This window comes from Cervus canadensis, chromosome 4 (genome assembly GCF_019320065.1).
Source record: "Cervus canadensis isolate Bull #8, Minnesota chromosome 4, ASM1932006v1, whole genome shotgun sequence".
Classification (NCBI taxonomy): domain Eukaryota; kingdom Metazoa; phylum Chordata; class Mammalia; order Artiodactyla; family Cervidae; genus Cervus; species Cervus canadensis.
Window position 1 is genome coordinate 65,456,119 of NC_057389.1, and position 17,358 is coordinate 65,473,476.

The window sequence follows — 17,358 nt, forward strand, 5'->3', positions numbered from 1 at the left end:
TGTGTGTTTCTGGAGAGTTAGTGTCTTTGAGTATGGCATGTTTTTTTTGTTTGTTTGTTTGTTTGTTTGTATGCCTGGTGATCTTTTGTGAAAATTGGGTATTTAAAAAAGCAGCCACTTCTTTCAGTCTTTGCAGACTGGCATAGAAGAAATCTATTAATTCAGTTCAGCTCAGTCACTTAGTCGTGTTCAACTTTTTGCGACCCCATGGACTGCAAAACACCAGGCTTCCCTGTCCATCACCAACTCCTGGAGTCTACTTAAACTCATGTCCATCCCGTCGGTGATGCCATCCAACCATCTCATCTTCTGTCTTCCCCTTCTTGCTCCTTCAATCTTTCCCAGCATCAGGGTCTTTTCCAATGAGTCAAGTGGCCAAAGTATTGAGGCTTCAGCTTCAGCATCAGTCCTTCCAATGAATATTCAGGACTGATCTCCTTTAGGATTTACTGGTTGGATCTCCTTGCAGTCCAAGGGACTCTCAAGAGTCTTCTCCAACATCACAATTCAAAAGCATCAATTCTTCAGCGCTCAATTTTCTTTATAGTCCAACTCACATACATACGTGACTACTGGAAATACCATAGCTTTGACTAGACAGACGTTTGTCAGCAAAGTCATGTCTCTGCTTTTTAATATGCTGTCTAATTTGGTCACAGCTTTTCTTCCAAGGAGCAAGTGTCTTTTAATCTCATGGCTGGTGTCACCATCTGCAGTGATTTTGGAGTCCAAGAAAATAAAGTCTCTCACTGTTTCCATTGTTTCCCCATCTATTTGCCATGAAGTGATTGAACTGGATGCTATGATCTTAGTTTTCTCAATGTTGAGGTTTAAGCCAGCTTTTTCACTCTCCTCTTTCACTTTCATCAAGAGGCTCTTTAGTTTTGCTTTCTGCCATAAGGGTGGTGATATCTGTGTATCTGAAGTTATTGATATTTTTCCTGGCAATCTTGATTCCAGCTTGTGCTTCATCTAGCCTGGCATTTCACATTATGTACTATGCATATAAGTTAAATAAGCAGGTTGACAATATACAGCCTTGATGTACTCCTTTCCCTATTTGGAGCCAGTCTGTTGTTCTATGTCCAGTTGTAACAGTTGCCTTTTGACCTGCATACAGATTTCTCAGGAGGAAGGTAAGGTGGCCTGGTATTCCCATCTCTTAAAGAATCTCCCACAGTTTGTTGTGATCCACACAGTCAAAGGCTTTGGCATAGTCAATAAAGCAGAAGTAGACGTTTTTCTGGAACTCTCTTGCTTTTTGATGATCCAGTGGATGTTGGCAACTTCATCTCTGGTTCCTCTGCCTTTTTAAAATCCAGCTGGAACATCTGGAAGTTCATGGTTCACATACTCTTGAAGCCTGGATTGGAGAATTTTGAGCATTTCTTTGCTAGCATTTGCTAGCCTCCATAATAACATGAAACAATTTCCCCAAATAAATCTTTATAAAAATCCATCTAAATATATATCTATATATCTGTCTATATCTCTATATCTATCAATCTATCTATTGATCTATTATCTATTTATCTATCATCTATCTAGCCAACATCTTATTGGCTTCTTTATTAGTCAAGTTTCCTTAACTAATAGAAACCTAAGTGAAATTTTCTATTATACTTTTTATTTCTAGTATTTTCACTTGCTTTATTTTTATAATTTATGTTTCTTTATTTATATTCTCTATTTGGTAATTTGGTTCTCATGACTTCTTTTAGTCCTATGTCCATGGTTTCTTTTAGCTATTTATGCATACTTAAAGAGAGTACATTTAAAATATTTCCACAAGTGCAATACCTGTCTCTCTCACAATTTTCATTGATTTCTTTTTTTCTGTCAATGGTCTATAATGTCTTCTTTCTTCTTATACATCATAACATTTTGTTGCAATTTGGACAGGTTGAATGTAACTATCAGGCAATCCTAGAAATAAGATTCTCACTCCTCCCTGTTTCTTTTTATCCCTGCTTTTGCCCATGCAGTTTGTGTAGTGACTTTTCTAAACTTTTTTTAATGGCTTGTTTTCTTTGCCATAAGCTTCCCTGGTGGCTCAGATGGTAAAGAATCTGCCTGCAATGCAGGAGACCCAGGTTCAATCCCTGGGTCAGGAAGATCCTTGGAGAAGGGAATGGCTACCTACTCCAATATCCTTGCCTGGAGAATTCCATGGATGGAGGAGTCTGGTGAGCTATATATAGTCCATGAGGTTGCAAAGAGTTGGACATGACTGAGTAACTAACACTTTTCAAAATTCTTTGCCATGGGTAGGCATTGAACTATGTTCTGTTAGCCAGCAGTAAGCTAGTTTTTATAGAGTTTTCTTAGAGTATAAAAGAAAGTGAGGAGAAAAATATATTTATAGATTAGCTTTGTTTTAGAACACAGTTTCAACTCTCATCCATTTACTGACACCTCTGCCTTAACCTTCCATTCCTGTTTTTGTAGAGCCTGAAAATCAGACAGAAGTGGCAACTTAAGATTTCTCATATCTTCTCTGTGAATAAATCTAACTTTGGTCATATGAGTGGCCTTATCACAGAAATATATGTTATCTGGAGTTTTAAAAAAACTCTTTATTCTTCTGTGTAACTTGCTTATCAATGTTTTCTTAGCTTTTTCAGTCTATTGTGTGTGTATACAATATGCAATTTATGTATGTATTCTGAAAAATATCTTAGAAAATGTTTGTCTTACAATTTTGCTTTATTTTCTCATCTAATTAATTTGAAAGTTCTGAATTTGCTGTACAAATTACCATTTTTGAATCAGATAGGCTAACATCACTTAATTAAATGATAAGAAATGCAAGTATTGTGTTAATCTAAATATAATTATAAATTACTGAATTTTAAGATCATAAAACTAAATTTTAAGGATTTAGTTACTCCGCTTACATTGATTAAAACTTTAAAATGCTATATTCTGATGTGTGGTGTGTGTGCGCTGTGTGCTCAGTCCCTCAGCCATGTCCGACTCTTTGCCATCCCATGGCCTGTAGCACACCAGGCTTCTCTGTCCATGGAATTCTCCAGGCAAGAATACTGGAGAGGATTTCCATTTCACACTCCAGGGGATCTTCCTGAGTTAGGGATCAAACCCCCATCTCTTGTGTCCTGTGTTGGCAAGTGGGTTCTTTACCACTGGCACCACCTAGTTTATCTGTACTATGTCTTTAACATAATTCCTAGGATCTTGGCTTTGACTTTGCAACACAATGAATTACATTTTGGCCATCAATTAATAGGTTAAAAATTGTGCAAATTGTTCTTGGACTTGTTGGTGTTCAAGGTTACATTTCCACTTTTAACAGGATGGGTCACTTCTGGGTTGGAAGATTTTCTTCTTACTACACAACACTTGATTCTAATCTTGATTCCAGTGTTGTGGAATCAAGATTGCTGGAAAGATATCAATAATCTCAGATATGCAGATGACACCATCCTTATGGCAGAAAGCAAAGAAGAACTAAAGTGCCTCTTGATGAAAGTGAAAGAGGAGAGTGAAAATGTCTTAAAACTCAACATTGAGAAAACTAAGATCATGGCATCTGGTCCAATCACTTCATGGCAAATAGATGGGGAAACAATGGAAATAGTGACAGAATTTATTTTTTTGTGCTCCAAAATCAGTGCAGATGGTGACTGCAGCCACGAGATTAAAAGATGCTTGCTCTTTGGAAGAAAAGCTATGACCAACCTAGACAGCATATTAAAAAGGAGAGACATTACTTTGCTGACAAAGGTCCATCTAGTCAAAGCTATGATTTTTCCAGTAGTCATGTATGTATGTGAGAGTTGGATTATAAAGAAAACTGGTTGTCAAAGAATTGACGCTTTTGAACTGTGGTGTGGGAGAAGATTCTTGAGAGTCCCTTAGACTGCAACTGAAGATTCATTGGAAGGACTGATGCAGAAGCTGAAACTCCAATACTTTGGCCACCTGATGCAAAGAACTGACTCATTGGAAAAGACTTTGATGCTGGGAAAGATTGAAGGAGGGAGAAGAAGGGGATGACAGAGGATGAGATGGTTGGATGGCGTCACTGATTCGATGGAGTTGAGTTTGAGTAAGCTCCAGGAGTTGGTGATGGACACGGAAGCCTGGTGTGCTACAGTCCATGGGGTTGCAAAGAGTCGGACATGACTGAGTGACTGAACTGAACACAACACTTACATCTAGTCATATCACCTTGAGATTTTGATTTCCCCTCCTACTTTCTAAGAACCAGAAGTCTGCTCTAAATGTAAATACAGGTACCATAGTTTCTTTTCTGATGAAGGTGAATCCTTGATTATTTAAATGGTTGTTCAAATGCTAGATGGTTCCTTAGACTATTAATTTTGAAGGACAGTTTAAGAATGTTTTTGTTCAGTCACCCGGTTGTATCCAATGCATTGTGACCTCTTGGACTGTAGCATGCCAGACCTCCTTGTCCCTCACTGTCTCTTGAATTTTGCCCAAGATCATGTCCATTGCATCAGCGATGCCATCCAGCCATCTCATCCTCTAATGTCCTCTTCTCCTGGTGCCCTCTATTTTTCTCAGCATCAGGGACTTTTCCAATGAGTTGGCTGTTCACATCAGATGACCACAATACTAGAGCTTCAGCTTCAGCATCAGTCCTCTCAGTGAGTATTCAGGTTGATGTTTGGGATCAGGTTGATGTCCCTTAAGATTGACTAGTTTGATCTCTTTGCTGTACAAGGAACTTTTAGAATCTTCTCCAGCACCACAGTTTGAAGGCATCAATTCTTTGGTGCTGCCTTCTTTATGGTCTAGCTCTCACAACCTGTACTTGACCACTGGGAAGACCATAGCCTTGACTATATGGATGTTTTTTGGCAGAGTAATATCTCTACTTTTCAACACACTGTCCAGATTTGTCATAGCTTTCCTGCCAAGAAGCAATCATCTTCTGATTTCATGGCTGCAGTCACCATCCACAGTGATTTTAGAGCCCAAGAAGAGGAAATCTGTCACTACTTTCACCTTTTCCCCTTCTGTTTGCTATGAAGTAATAGGGCTGGATGCCATGATCTTATTTTTTTAATATTAATCCAGCTCTTTCACTCTCCTCCTTCACCCTTATCAAGAGTCTCTTTAGTCCTCTTCACCTTCTGAAATTAGAGTGGTTTCATTCACATATTTTAAGAATAATCAAGGTAAATTGATTGCTATGACCTCTGAAAACTGTTTTATAAATACATTAAAAATATCTATAATTCATTCTGTGCGGATGACTAAATAGTATGTGAATAATTGAATATAACACTCCATCCAAAGTCTGCCTCAAAGAAAATAGATTAGGTGGCTAGGTATACCTTCAGCAGAGAAGCCTTTGAGATTGTTTGTGATATAGACATATTGTGGAGACAAATGAAGTTTTTGACTTCTGAAAACATCTTAATTAAAAATAGAAATAAATTAATTGCTTAATAGAGAATATATGATGCCTGACAAAATTAAGATTTTTGTCCATACTTAGAATGGTATTTTAAAACTAAGGACAATGTGTTTCAGCTTACGCTATACAAAACAAAAAACTTTGTTTTACCATGATTTCATAATAATAATTGTCCAGTTTGATTTAGTGAATCCAAAAGGACTTAATGAAATGCGATTAATTAAATGGGTGTCAATGATTTGCAAAACTGTCCCGTGCACAATGAGCTTTGACATCCCCAAGATTGCCGCTGGGTGTCACCCAAGTCCTTCTCCAAACAATGGCAAGAATACATTTCTTCAATGTTGGAAACTTACTGCTAAAGAAACTTTGCTGTTGATGATCAATAATAATTGATCTACCTTACTAGGGATGACCATTGTTCTAGAAACAATGTCAAAGTAAAGGTGAAGACTCCTACAGGGCATTTCCCAGTAAAATTGTAAATGCAGCTTTACTAAGATTTTTGCTACTTGCGCAAATCATAGATCTTTGACAGGTTTTAAAAGTTTGTGAAATTTTTGGTTAGATTAAAGCTTTCTTTTGCTAAAAGCTTCAAGCCCTTTGCAAAAAAGTTTAAGAGAGCTTTAGCCCAAGTCTAGAATACTGAAATTTTGTTCCTAAACTGCAATTTTTTTTCTTCCTCACTTAATTATTACTTTTAGATTGGTATTCTTAAATAAAATCAGACTGCTGTTGCTTGGTGACATTTTGTGGATTGATTTCTCTCTTAAAGGAGAAAATTCCAGTGTGATTTAACAAAAATAAAGGTCTTTCTTTAGTCTTTTACAAACTTTGTTTAATATTGTAAAATTGTTCTCTAAAGTGATTTATCAGTTTCCACTGTTAACTTGCAATTTAGGAGTTAGCATTTCCCCATATCTTTGCCAACAACTCAATTTGTAGACATTTTAACTTTTTTTTTGGTATACTGGGAGTAAACAAATTGTTTTGTATTGGAATATAGATGCTTTCATGAATATGAACTTGGGCAAACTCTGGGAGATGGTGAGGGACAGGGAGGCCAGGCATGCTGCAGTCCATGGGGTTTTTTGCCTATGTTTTCCTTGAAGAGTTTATAGTATCCAGTCTTACATTTAAGTCTTTAACTCATTTTATGTTTATTTTTATATATGGTGTTAGAGCGGAGAAGGGAATGACAGCCCACACCAGTATTATTGCCTGGAGAATTCCAAGGACAGAGAAGCCTGACAGGCTATAGTCTATGGGGTTGTAAAGTCAGAAATGACTGAGCGACTAACACACACACACACACACACACACACACACACACACACACACACATGGTGTAAGAGAATGCTCTAATTTCATTCTTTTACATATAGCTGCCCAGTTTTCCCAGCACCAAGTTTCCCCAGTCTCTTATTGAAGAGACTGTCCTTTCTCCATTGTATACTCTTTTCTCCTTTGTCATAGATTAATTGAACATAGGAGAGTGAGCTTATTTCTGGGCTTTCTATTCTGTTCCATTGATCTTGATTTCTGCTCTTTGTGGGGGGCAGGGTGGGTGGGGGATGGGAGGGCACAGGGCAGTCCATACTATTTTGATGACTATAACTTTCTACTATAGACTGAACTCTGAGAGCCTGATTCCTCCAGCTCCATTTTTCTTTCCCAAGATTGCGCTGGCTGTTCAACTTTTGTGTTTCTATACAAATTTAAATACTTTTTATTCTAGCTCTGTGAAAAATGCCATTGGCACTTTAGTAGGGACTGCATTGAATCTGTAGATTGCCTTTGGTAGTGTCATCATTTTAACAATATTAATTCCTCCAATGCAAGAACAAGGTATATTTTTTTATCTGTTTGTGTCATTTTTAAATTTATTTTTTTTTAAACTGGAGGATAATTATTTTACAATGTTATGTTGATTTCTACCAATGCAGGTCAGTTGTAATTATATGTGTAGCCTCTCCCTCTTGAGCCTCCTTCCCATTCCCCCCATCCTCAACTTTTTATCCCTCTTGGTCATCAGAGAGCACTGGGTTGAGCTTCTGTGTTATACAGCAATTTCCCACTAGTCATCTATTTTACACATGGTAGTTTATATATGTCAGTGCTACTCTCTCAATTTGTTCCACTCTCTCCTTCCCCCACTGTGTCCATGAGTCCATTCTCTAAGCCTGTATCTATATTATGGCCTTGCAAATAGGTTCATCAGTACCACTTCCCCATATGTATGCATTAATATATGATACTTCTTTTTCTCTGTCTGAATTACTTCACTTTATATAATAGGCTCTAAGTTCATCCACTTCAGTTCAACTGATTCACATTTGTTTGCCTTTATGGCTGAATAATGTTCCATTGGAAACAGTGTCAGACTTTATTTTTTGGGCTCCAAAATAACTGCAGATGGTGATTGCATCCATGAAATTAAAAGACACTTACTCCTTGGAAGGAAAGTTATGACCAACCTAGATAGCCTATTAAAAAGCAGAGACATTACTTTGCCAACAAAGGTCCACCTGGTCAAGGCTATGGTTTTTCCAGTGGTCATGTATGGATGTGAGATTTGGACTGTGAGGAAAGCTGAGTGCTGAAAAGTTGATGCTTTTGAACTATGGTGTTGGAGAAGACTCTTGAGAGTCCCTTGGACTGCAAGGAGATCCAACCAGTTCATCCTAAAGGAGATCAGTCATGGGTGTTCATTGGAAGAACTGATGCTGAGGCTGAAACTCCAATACTCTGGCCACCTGATTCGAAGTGTTGACTCATTGGAAATGACCCTGATGCTGGGAAGGATTGGGGGCAGGAGGAGAAGGAGATGACAGAGGATGAGATGGTTGGATGGCATCATTGACTTGATGGGCATGAGCTTGAGTAAACTCCGGGAGTTGGTGATGGACAGGGAGGCCTGGCCTGCTGCGATTCATGGGGTCACAGAGAGTCAGACAGAACTGAGTGACTGAACTGAACTGAATGTTCCATTGTATATATGTACCACAACTTCTTTATGCATCCATCTGTCGATGGGCATCTAGGTTGCTTCCAAGTCTTGGCTATTGTAAATAGTGCTGCAATGAACATTGTGGTACATGTGTCTTTTAAAATTATGGTTTTCCTATGGTACATGCCCAATAGTGGGATTGCTAAGTTATATGGTAGTTTTATTCCTAGTTTTTTAAGGAATTGCCATATGTTCTCCATAGTGGCTATATTAGTTTACATTCCCATCAACAGTGCAAGAGCGTTCTCTTTCTCCACATCTTCTCCAGTATTTATTTTTTGTAGATTTTTATAATGCTCTCTTCAATTTTTTTAATCAGTGTTTGCAATTTTAAAGTATAGATCTTTTGCCTCTTTACCGAGGTTTATTCCTAGGTATTTTACTTTTTTTGTTGTGGTAGTAAATGGAATTGTTTCCTTAATTTCTCTTTCTGATCTTTTATTGTTAGTGCATAGTGCTACTGTTGTTGTTCTGTCACTCAGTTGTGTCTAACTTTTTGCAACGCCATGGACTGCAGCATCCCAGGCTTCCCTGTCCTTCAATCTCCCAGAGTTTGCTAAAACTCATGTCCATTGAGTCAGTGATGCAATCCAACCATCTTGTCCTCTGTCATCCCCTTCTCCTCCTGTCTTCAGTCTTTTCTAGCATCATGGTCTTTTCCAATGATTTAGCTCTTCATGTCAGGTGGCCAAAGTATTGGAGCTTCAGCTTCAGTCTTTCCAGTGGGTATTCAGGATTGATTTCCTTTAGGATTGACTGGTTTGATCTTGCTGTTCAAGGGACTCTCAAGAGTCTTCTTCAATACCACAATTCAAAGGCATCAATTCTTGGGCACTCAGCCTTCTTTATGGTCTAACTCTCACATCCTCCATGACTACTGGAAAAGCCATAGCTTTGGCTTTGGAATATAGAAACTGCTGTATTAAAACATCCTTCTAGGAATTTAATGTTATATCTTGCAAATCTTCTCTATAGTTGAATTTCTATAAATCTTAAGGGTATTTTTTTTTCTATAGAAGCTTCACAGAAAACTCAGGCAAAACATTTATTCTAAGCAGATTTGTTATTGTGGCCTTGAGATAATGAAGTAAATCCCAGTAATATTAGTGGAAAATTAACTAATATTTTAAGAGATTTGTTACAGTGAAAATGTTCCTTGATTGGACTAAAAAAGTAACAGTCATAGCACTAAATGAAAAGAGATCTTTGGTGGGTGGCCTAGATGGTTGAGTAGGAAGACCCTAAACTCACCTCCTTCATTAAGCACACCAAAATTACAACTATTTACAGATTGAATATTGATGAGAAAAACCAGAACACTGACAGAAAAGATCTCAAACAATGAAAGATATAAATAAGGATCACAACAATATGGGTGGGAAAGATAAAGATGCAGTTTAGACAGGATGCATACCCTCATATGGGTGACCTACAAATGGGAGAATAATTATAATTGCAGAGGTTCTCTCCAACAAGTTAGGAGTCCAAGCGCCATATCACAGACCAGGCTGTGAGACCAGTAAGGCTTGATTTAGAAAAAGCCTGAGGACTTTTGGAAAGAGAGATGTCTCTCTTAAAGGACTGACACAGAATTTCACATGCTCTGGAATACAGAAAAGAGACAGTAATTTGAAAGAAACATGTGTCAGACCCAGCTTCTAATCTTGGAAAGTCTCTCAGAAAGGCAGGAAGCTGCTGGAACTCACCTTGGGGACATGAACACTGGTGGGAGTCTTTTTGGGGAGCATGTTCTATCATGTGGTTGCTGGTGCTGGCAAATGCCATTTTGTAATCTCCCCTCTAGTTTATGGCTCAAGACATGTCCCCACACACCAATGACCCAGAATTAGTTCTGAGATACCCAGGGCTTTGTAGACAGAGAATCTGTGATTTGGCTTCACCCACCAGTGGGCCAATGCTAGCCTTGGAAACAGCCTCATCCTACAGTGGGCAGGCATCAGCTCTAGGAATAACTGGGCCCCACCCACCAGTGGGTCAACATACCAACTCCAGGACTTCAAGAGCCTTGCAGCCAGCCAAAGACCTCAGGACTGGCTCCACAGACCAGTGAACTGGCACTAGCCCTGGGACCACCCCATCCCCTGCAAGGCATAAGCCCTGCCACCAGCAGGCCAACATCAGCTCTTTAACCCCAAAGACCCAGTTCTGCCCGCCAAGAGACAGCACCAACTCTGAGACGTGTTGGATCTCTCAGCCAGCTTCCCTGGGATTCAGTTCCACTCACCAGTGGCCCAGCACCAAATTTGGGATTCCCTGAACCCTTCAACCAGCAATGTCAAGGACCTGCTTTGCCCACCAGTTGATACTAGATCTGGGAACCAAGACCAAACAACCACTCACAACAAAACCTGACTCCATGCACAAGTGGGTCAGCATTGGTCCTGGGACCTCCTGGAGACCTAAAGCCATCTGCCTTGGGACCCAGCCTCACCTATCTGTCAGTAGACTCCATACAAGGCAGAGTTTAGCAACTAACAGGACTAGGAGCCAGCCACACCTACAAGACCACCCACAATAGGACTAGTCAGAAGGACTCATGCAATCCACATAGGAGGGTGCCCCTCTAGCAGTTAGCTCCGGTGACCAGAGGGGAGTGCACTGTTGAGAAGTATAAGATGTCTCCTACAAAGAGCCTCTTTGCCAAGATCAGGAAACAGACCACCTACCAAATAAATAGAAATTAAAATATTGAATTAGGCAAAATGAGGTGACTGATGAATATTTTTCAAACAAAGGAACAAGCTAAAACTGTATGAAGAACTAAGTGAATTGAGATAAGCATCTACCTGATAAAGAGTTTAGGGTAATGATTGTAAAGATGCTCAGGGAACTCTGGAGAAGAATGATGAATGCAGTGAGAACTTTAACAAGGAGTTAGGAAATATTAGAAAAGCCAAACATAGCTGAATAACACAATAATAGAAATTAAAAATACACTAGAGTGAGTCAACAGTAGACTATACAGAGGAATGGATCAGCAAGCTGGAAGACACAGTAGTGGAAATCATGAGAGCTGACAGGAAAAAGAATAAACAGAAATGAGGACAATTTAAGATATCTCAGAGACAACATCAAGCATACTAACATTCGCATTATAGTGGTCTCTGAAAGAAAGAATGGGGCAGATAAAATACTTGAGGTTATAATGCCTGAAAATTTCCCTAATCTGGGAAAGGAAACAGACATCCAGGTCCAGGAAGCACAGGGAATCTCAAATGGGACAAACTCAAAGAAGGTAACATAAAGACAAATTATGATTAAAATGACAAAAATTAAAGAAGAAGAGAGAATATTAAAAGCAGCAAGGGAAAAGCAGAGTTACATACAAGGGAACTCCCATAAGGTTATCAGATAACTTACAACAGAAACTTTGCAAGCCAGAAAGAAGTGACTTGATCTTTTTAAAGTATGAAAGAGAAAAACCTACAACCAAGAATACTCTAGCCAGAGGCTTTTATTCAGGTTTAAAGGAAACATCAAAAATTTTAAGAAAAGATAAAGGAGTTTAGCATCACTAAAACTGATTTTAAAAGAAACATTAGAGGAATTTCTCTAAGTGAAAAAGAAAAAGATACAACTAGAAATGTGAAAATTATGAAAGGAAAAATCTCATTGACAAAGGTCAATATATAATAAAGATAGCAAATCAACAGTATATAAAACTAATTGAAAGGCCAAAAGATGAAAATAGCAAAATCATTTATATCCACAATAAGTAGTTGATGGATACACAAAACAAAAAGATATAAAATATGGCATCAAAAATCAACATGGAGAGAGGGCAGTGAAGTTGCAAGGTTGTTAAAAATGTACTTAAACTTAGATCAGCAACTTTAAACAATCATGTATTTATATAGATTGCTTTATACAAATCTCCAGGTAAAATAAACCAAAATTTATAATAGATACACACACACCCAGAAGATAAAAGAATCCAAATATAACCCTAAATAGAGTCAGCAAATCACAAGGAAAGAGAACAAAAGCAGAAGGGAACAAAAAATACTACAAAATAACCCACAAACAATTAACAACATGGCAATATGTACAAACCTATCAAGGATTACAAACGGAATAATTTCTCCAATAAAAAGATATAGAGTGGCTAAATAGATGCAAACACAAGATCCAATATATGCTGCCTTTAAGAGAGTCACTTCAGACCTAAAGATACACACAAACTGAAAGCATTCCTTGCAAATGGAAATGGAAAGAAAGCAGGGCTAGCAATACTTTTTGTAAAATAAAATGGACTTTAGAACAAAGACTATAACAAGAAGAACATTATATAATAATCAAGAAATCAATTCAAGAAGACATAACAATTTTAAATATATATGCACCCCAAATAGGACTGCTGCTGCTGCTGCTAAGTTGCTTCAGTCCTGTCCAACTTGTTGCAACCCCATGGACTGCAGCCTACCAGTCTCTTCCGTCCATCGGATTTTCCAGGCAAGAGTACTGGAGTGGGTTGCCATGGCCTTCTCCTCCAAATAAGACTACCTAAGTACAAAAAAAAATTGAAAGACATAAAGGTAGAAATTGACAGTAGCACAGGAACAGCAGTGGACTTAACAAGAAACTTACATTAGTGGAAAGAATGAATTTCATCCAGAAAGAAAATGAAGAAGGAAACACTGGCTTTAATTGATGCATTAGACTAATTGAACACACACACACATGTAGCATTTTATACAAAATCAGCACTATAGACCTTCTTTTCAATTTCACATGGAACATTATCTAAGCTAGATAACGTGCTAGGGCACAAAACAAATCTCAGTAAATTTAAGAAAATTGAACTCATATTAATCATCTCTTCCCACTACAAGGCTACACGGCAAGAGAAAAACTGCAAAGAACATAAACATATAGAGGCTAAAAAATATGCTACTAAACAACCAATGAGTTATTGAAGCTATCAAAGAAGAGATTAAAAAAATACCTGGAGACAAATAAAATGAATGAAGCTTAATTCTTCATAGAATTCAAATATTGTGGAAAGGAGATATTCCTGTTTGTTTCTTTATCCAAAGCAAATGTTATAAAACATCTGCATGATTTATATCAGAATAAAATCTTTGTTAATTAAAAAAAAAAAAAAAGAAACACTCAAACACTCAATGGACCAAAAATCTACAAGATGTAGCAAAACAGTTCTAAGCGGGAATTGTATAGCAATACAAACCTACCTCAGGAAAAAAGGAAAATCTAAAATAAGCAGCTTATCTTTACATCTAAAGAAACTAAAAGAAGAAAAACAAACAGAACACAGGTTATAGAAGAAAACAAACTGTAAGGATTAGAGTAGAAATAAATGAAATAGATAATAAAAATGGAAGAGATCAATAAAATTAAGAGTTAGTTCTTTGAAAAAATTAATAAAATTGATAAAACTTTATACAGATGCATCAATTTTATTAATTTAGAGAGGACTTAGTAAAATCAGAAATGAAAAGAAGTTACAACTTATACCACAGAAATGCAAAGTATCTTAAGAGATTATTACAAACAATTATAACCATTAAAATGGACAACCTAGAACAAGAGGACATGATTTTGATGATGATATTGATGATGTCAATAATAATAAGAAAATTGAACAGTTAACTAGAACAGTGAGTGATAATTTTATAAATTAAAAATTTTTATTATTGCTCATTTTACTTGAAATAAGACCACATAATCATAAGTTTCAGTTAACTGTAGTTATTTTTAACTACAGTCGCAGTAGTCACACTGAATTGGATTATAAGTTATGAAATGGAACTATTTCATTGGCTTGAAAAATAACAACAATTAATATAGCATTGAAGAATGAAAAATGGTGAACATTAGTAGAAAAAAATAAAAATAATAATTCTTATCTAATCCCTTAAAATTTTTCTGAATTCATTCACCTCATTGTTTCTATTAACATAGGGCTATCTATATTTTTAAATTGAGAAGTGTACATAATGCAACTACATAAATTATATGTAGTAAACATAAAAAAGTATGTATGAGTACAAGTAGGAGATTAGAAAAAAGAAGAGTTATTTAGAACTATTTCATGGATTAAGTGATCTTTGAGCTTTTGTGCAGTGGAGCTTCAGTTAAGGTCATTAAGAATGAATTGATGAATGAAAGAAAACCCAGAAATAATGACTTCAAGATAAGAAACATCAACCAAGTAGTTATAGGATGACAATCAGTTTTGGACTTAATGAAGCTGCTCCAGAGGATGGAGATTATCTGTGTAAACCCATGTAATTTCCCCCAAAGCTAAAGACAAGTAACACATTGTACTCAACTAGAGTCATCACTATAGAACTAAGAACAGCTCCATCTCAATAGACATATGTCAATATGTATGCATCCTAATATCATCCTGCTCCTTTATGCTGTTTTATTTCCCATATGACAGTCCAGTGACCATGATTATTTTTAATATTGACAGTAGAGCATTTCTGACAGTGACATTGTAGAATATGATATTTCCTCAATTGTAACACTTTCCCATGCGCTTCCTCAGAGCCCCTGCCACTTCTTTATTCCTCAGGCTGTAGATGAGTGGGTTGAGCATGGGGGTCACAATGGTGCCAAGAACAGCTCCAACCTGGTCTTGTTCAGGTGTATGGGCTAAGGTGGGTGTCATGTAGACGAAGATAGCTTGACCAAAGTAGAGACTCACCACTGTCATATGGGAAGAGCAGGTAGCCAGGGCTTTGTTCCTGCCCTTGCGAGAGTTCATCCTGAGAACAGTGAGGAAGATGAGAGTGTAGGAAGTTAGAATGAGAATAAATGGGATCAGGAGAAAAACAATGGTTGACACAAATTTCACCATCTCATAGGCTGATATGTCCATACAAGACAACCTCAGGATGGCAGGCATCTCACAGAAGTAATGATTAATCTCTCTGGAACCACAGATGGGGAAGTTCATTGGATAGATGGTGTGTACAAGGGCTGCAAGGGCTCCACCAATCCAGGCTGCAGCAGCCATCTGGAGACAGATGTTGGGGTTCATGAGGACTGTGTATCTCAGGGGGTTACAGACAGCTACATAGCGGTCATAAGCCATGAGAGTCAGCAAGATGCACTCAGCAAGGCCAAGGGTGAGGAAGAAGAAGAGCTGAGTAGCACAGGAAAAATAGGAAATGTTCTTCTTCCCTGTGAAATAGTTGGTGACCATTTTAGGGACTGTACAGGAGATGTAAGCCAGGTCAATGAGGGAGAGCTGACTGAGCAGGAAGTACATGGGAGTATGAAGATGGGAGTCCAGCCAGATTAGGAGGATTAATATGGAGTTTCCAGTAAAGGCAGCAGTGTAGATAAGGATGATAATGAGGATGAGGAGGTTGGGATGTCTGAACCAGGGAAAGAGCCCCAGGAGGATGAAGTCAGTTGAGGTATCATTCTTCTGATACATATTTTCACTCAAATGCCTTATTAAAACTGAAAACTTGCAGAAGCAAAATAATGTAGCAGAGGATGTGGTGCTCTGCTAAAATAATTTAATCTGTTGGTCAGGACTTTCTTTGTACACTGATGGATCAGACTCCAAAGAAGCACATTCTCATAAAAGAGAAAATGGGAAAAAAAACCACAAAACTTCCTCAAATTAAAACACATGTACTTAGAAATTAGAAAGATCATATCTGAAAGTTGGTAAATGAATATATTTGTTCCCTTTGATTTATAATAATCACTTAACCATTATTTCTCCCATGTTTGAATTTCTTTACGTACTGACATTCTTATTTCTTGCATATTGCTTTTCTAAGTGTCCTATTTTATCTACCTTCACCCTAGAAGAAAGATTTCTTGAACTTCCTTGGGAGTTCTCTCTCAGCTTTTATCAAGAAATTTTAATTGTCTGCTAATGAGAAAAGCTATTCACTCCATTTTATAAGCTAACCTCTGTAATTCTTATTTTATTCAGTTTTCTCTTTTGATTCATACTTCCCATCTTAGTTTTCAACTGTATATTTACAGTTAAATAATTTTCTCATTCATTTAACAACTTAAAGACAGTTGCCATATCCTTTGTTTGTTAAAAATGAAGTCTCTCAGTCGTGTCTGACTCTGTGACCCCATCAACTATAGCCTGCTAGGTTCCTCCATCCATGGCATTCTCCAGGCAAGAATACTGAAGTGGGTTGCCATTTTCTTCTCCAGGGGATCTTCCTGGCCCAGGGTCGTACCCGGGTCTCCTGCACTGCAGGCAGACTCTCTACCATTTGAGCCACCAGGGGCTCCAGTTAATCTTACAATTATTGTTCATTGATCATAGAGTAAAAATCTCCTTCAAAATACTCTTAAAAAGTTGACTGAAATCCTACAAATGAATTTTAAGATCCCTTGTTTGTAGGAGTGGTATTTTTCACCTGATGACAGATGAATTCATGTATCTTCATAAATATTCCCTATGCCTTCTTCTGTTTGAAATAATGAAAGAGAAACATTGTATACTGTCTGACTGTCAATGGAAAGAGAGCAGCGTTCTCAGTGTCACACTTCCAAGGAAAAGTCACTATAAGCTGTGGCAGCACTTTAGTTATGGGAAATTTTGTTTCCTTAAGTTACCAGAGACCCTGGGCACCTCTGGGTCCCTGGATTGCTTTTCTGGAGTGCTTTCCTTCAAGATGTTTCTCTGTCATCCTACATTTTTTGATATAAATGCTTTCCCTAACATATTCAGTCTCTGTGGTGTGAAATGATGGGAGAATATTTTTGAAAATTATATTCTATGGTCTTCAAGTATCACATGTAAAATATGACATTTTGCCTACATATTTAACACACAGGGATTATTATTATGATGAATTGTAGGCTAAGAATGGGAAATAGTCAAGCACTGCCAAATTAATTTGCTCATGCTTGCCTAGAGAATTCTGTGGATGGAGGAGCCAGGTAGGCTGCTGTCCATAGGGTCGCG

General features: G+C 37.6%; 1 protein-coding gene across 1 annotated transcript; it reads right to left on the minus strand.

The window, feature by feature from the left end:
* Positions 1-14,919: 14,919 nt before the first annotated feature.
* On the minus strand, positions 14,920-15,849 carry LOC122439225 (olfactory receptor 2T27-like). Its single transcript, XM_043464317.1, has one exon. It carries the CDS (start codon positions 15,847-15,849, stop codon positions 14,920-14,922), a length of 930 nt encoding a protein of 309 aa, XP_043320252.1.
* Between the last annotated feature and the right edge of the window lie 1,509 nt (positions 15,850-17,358).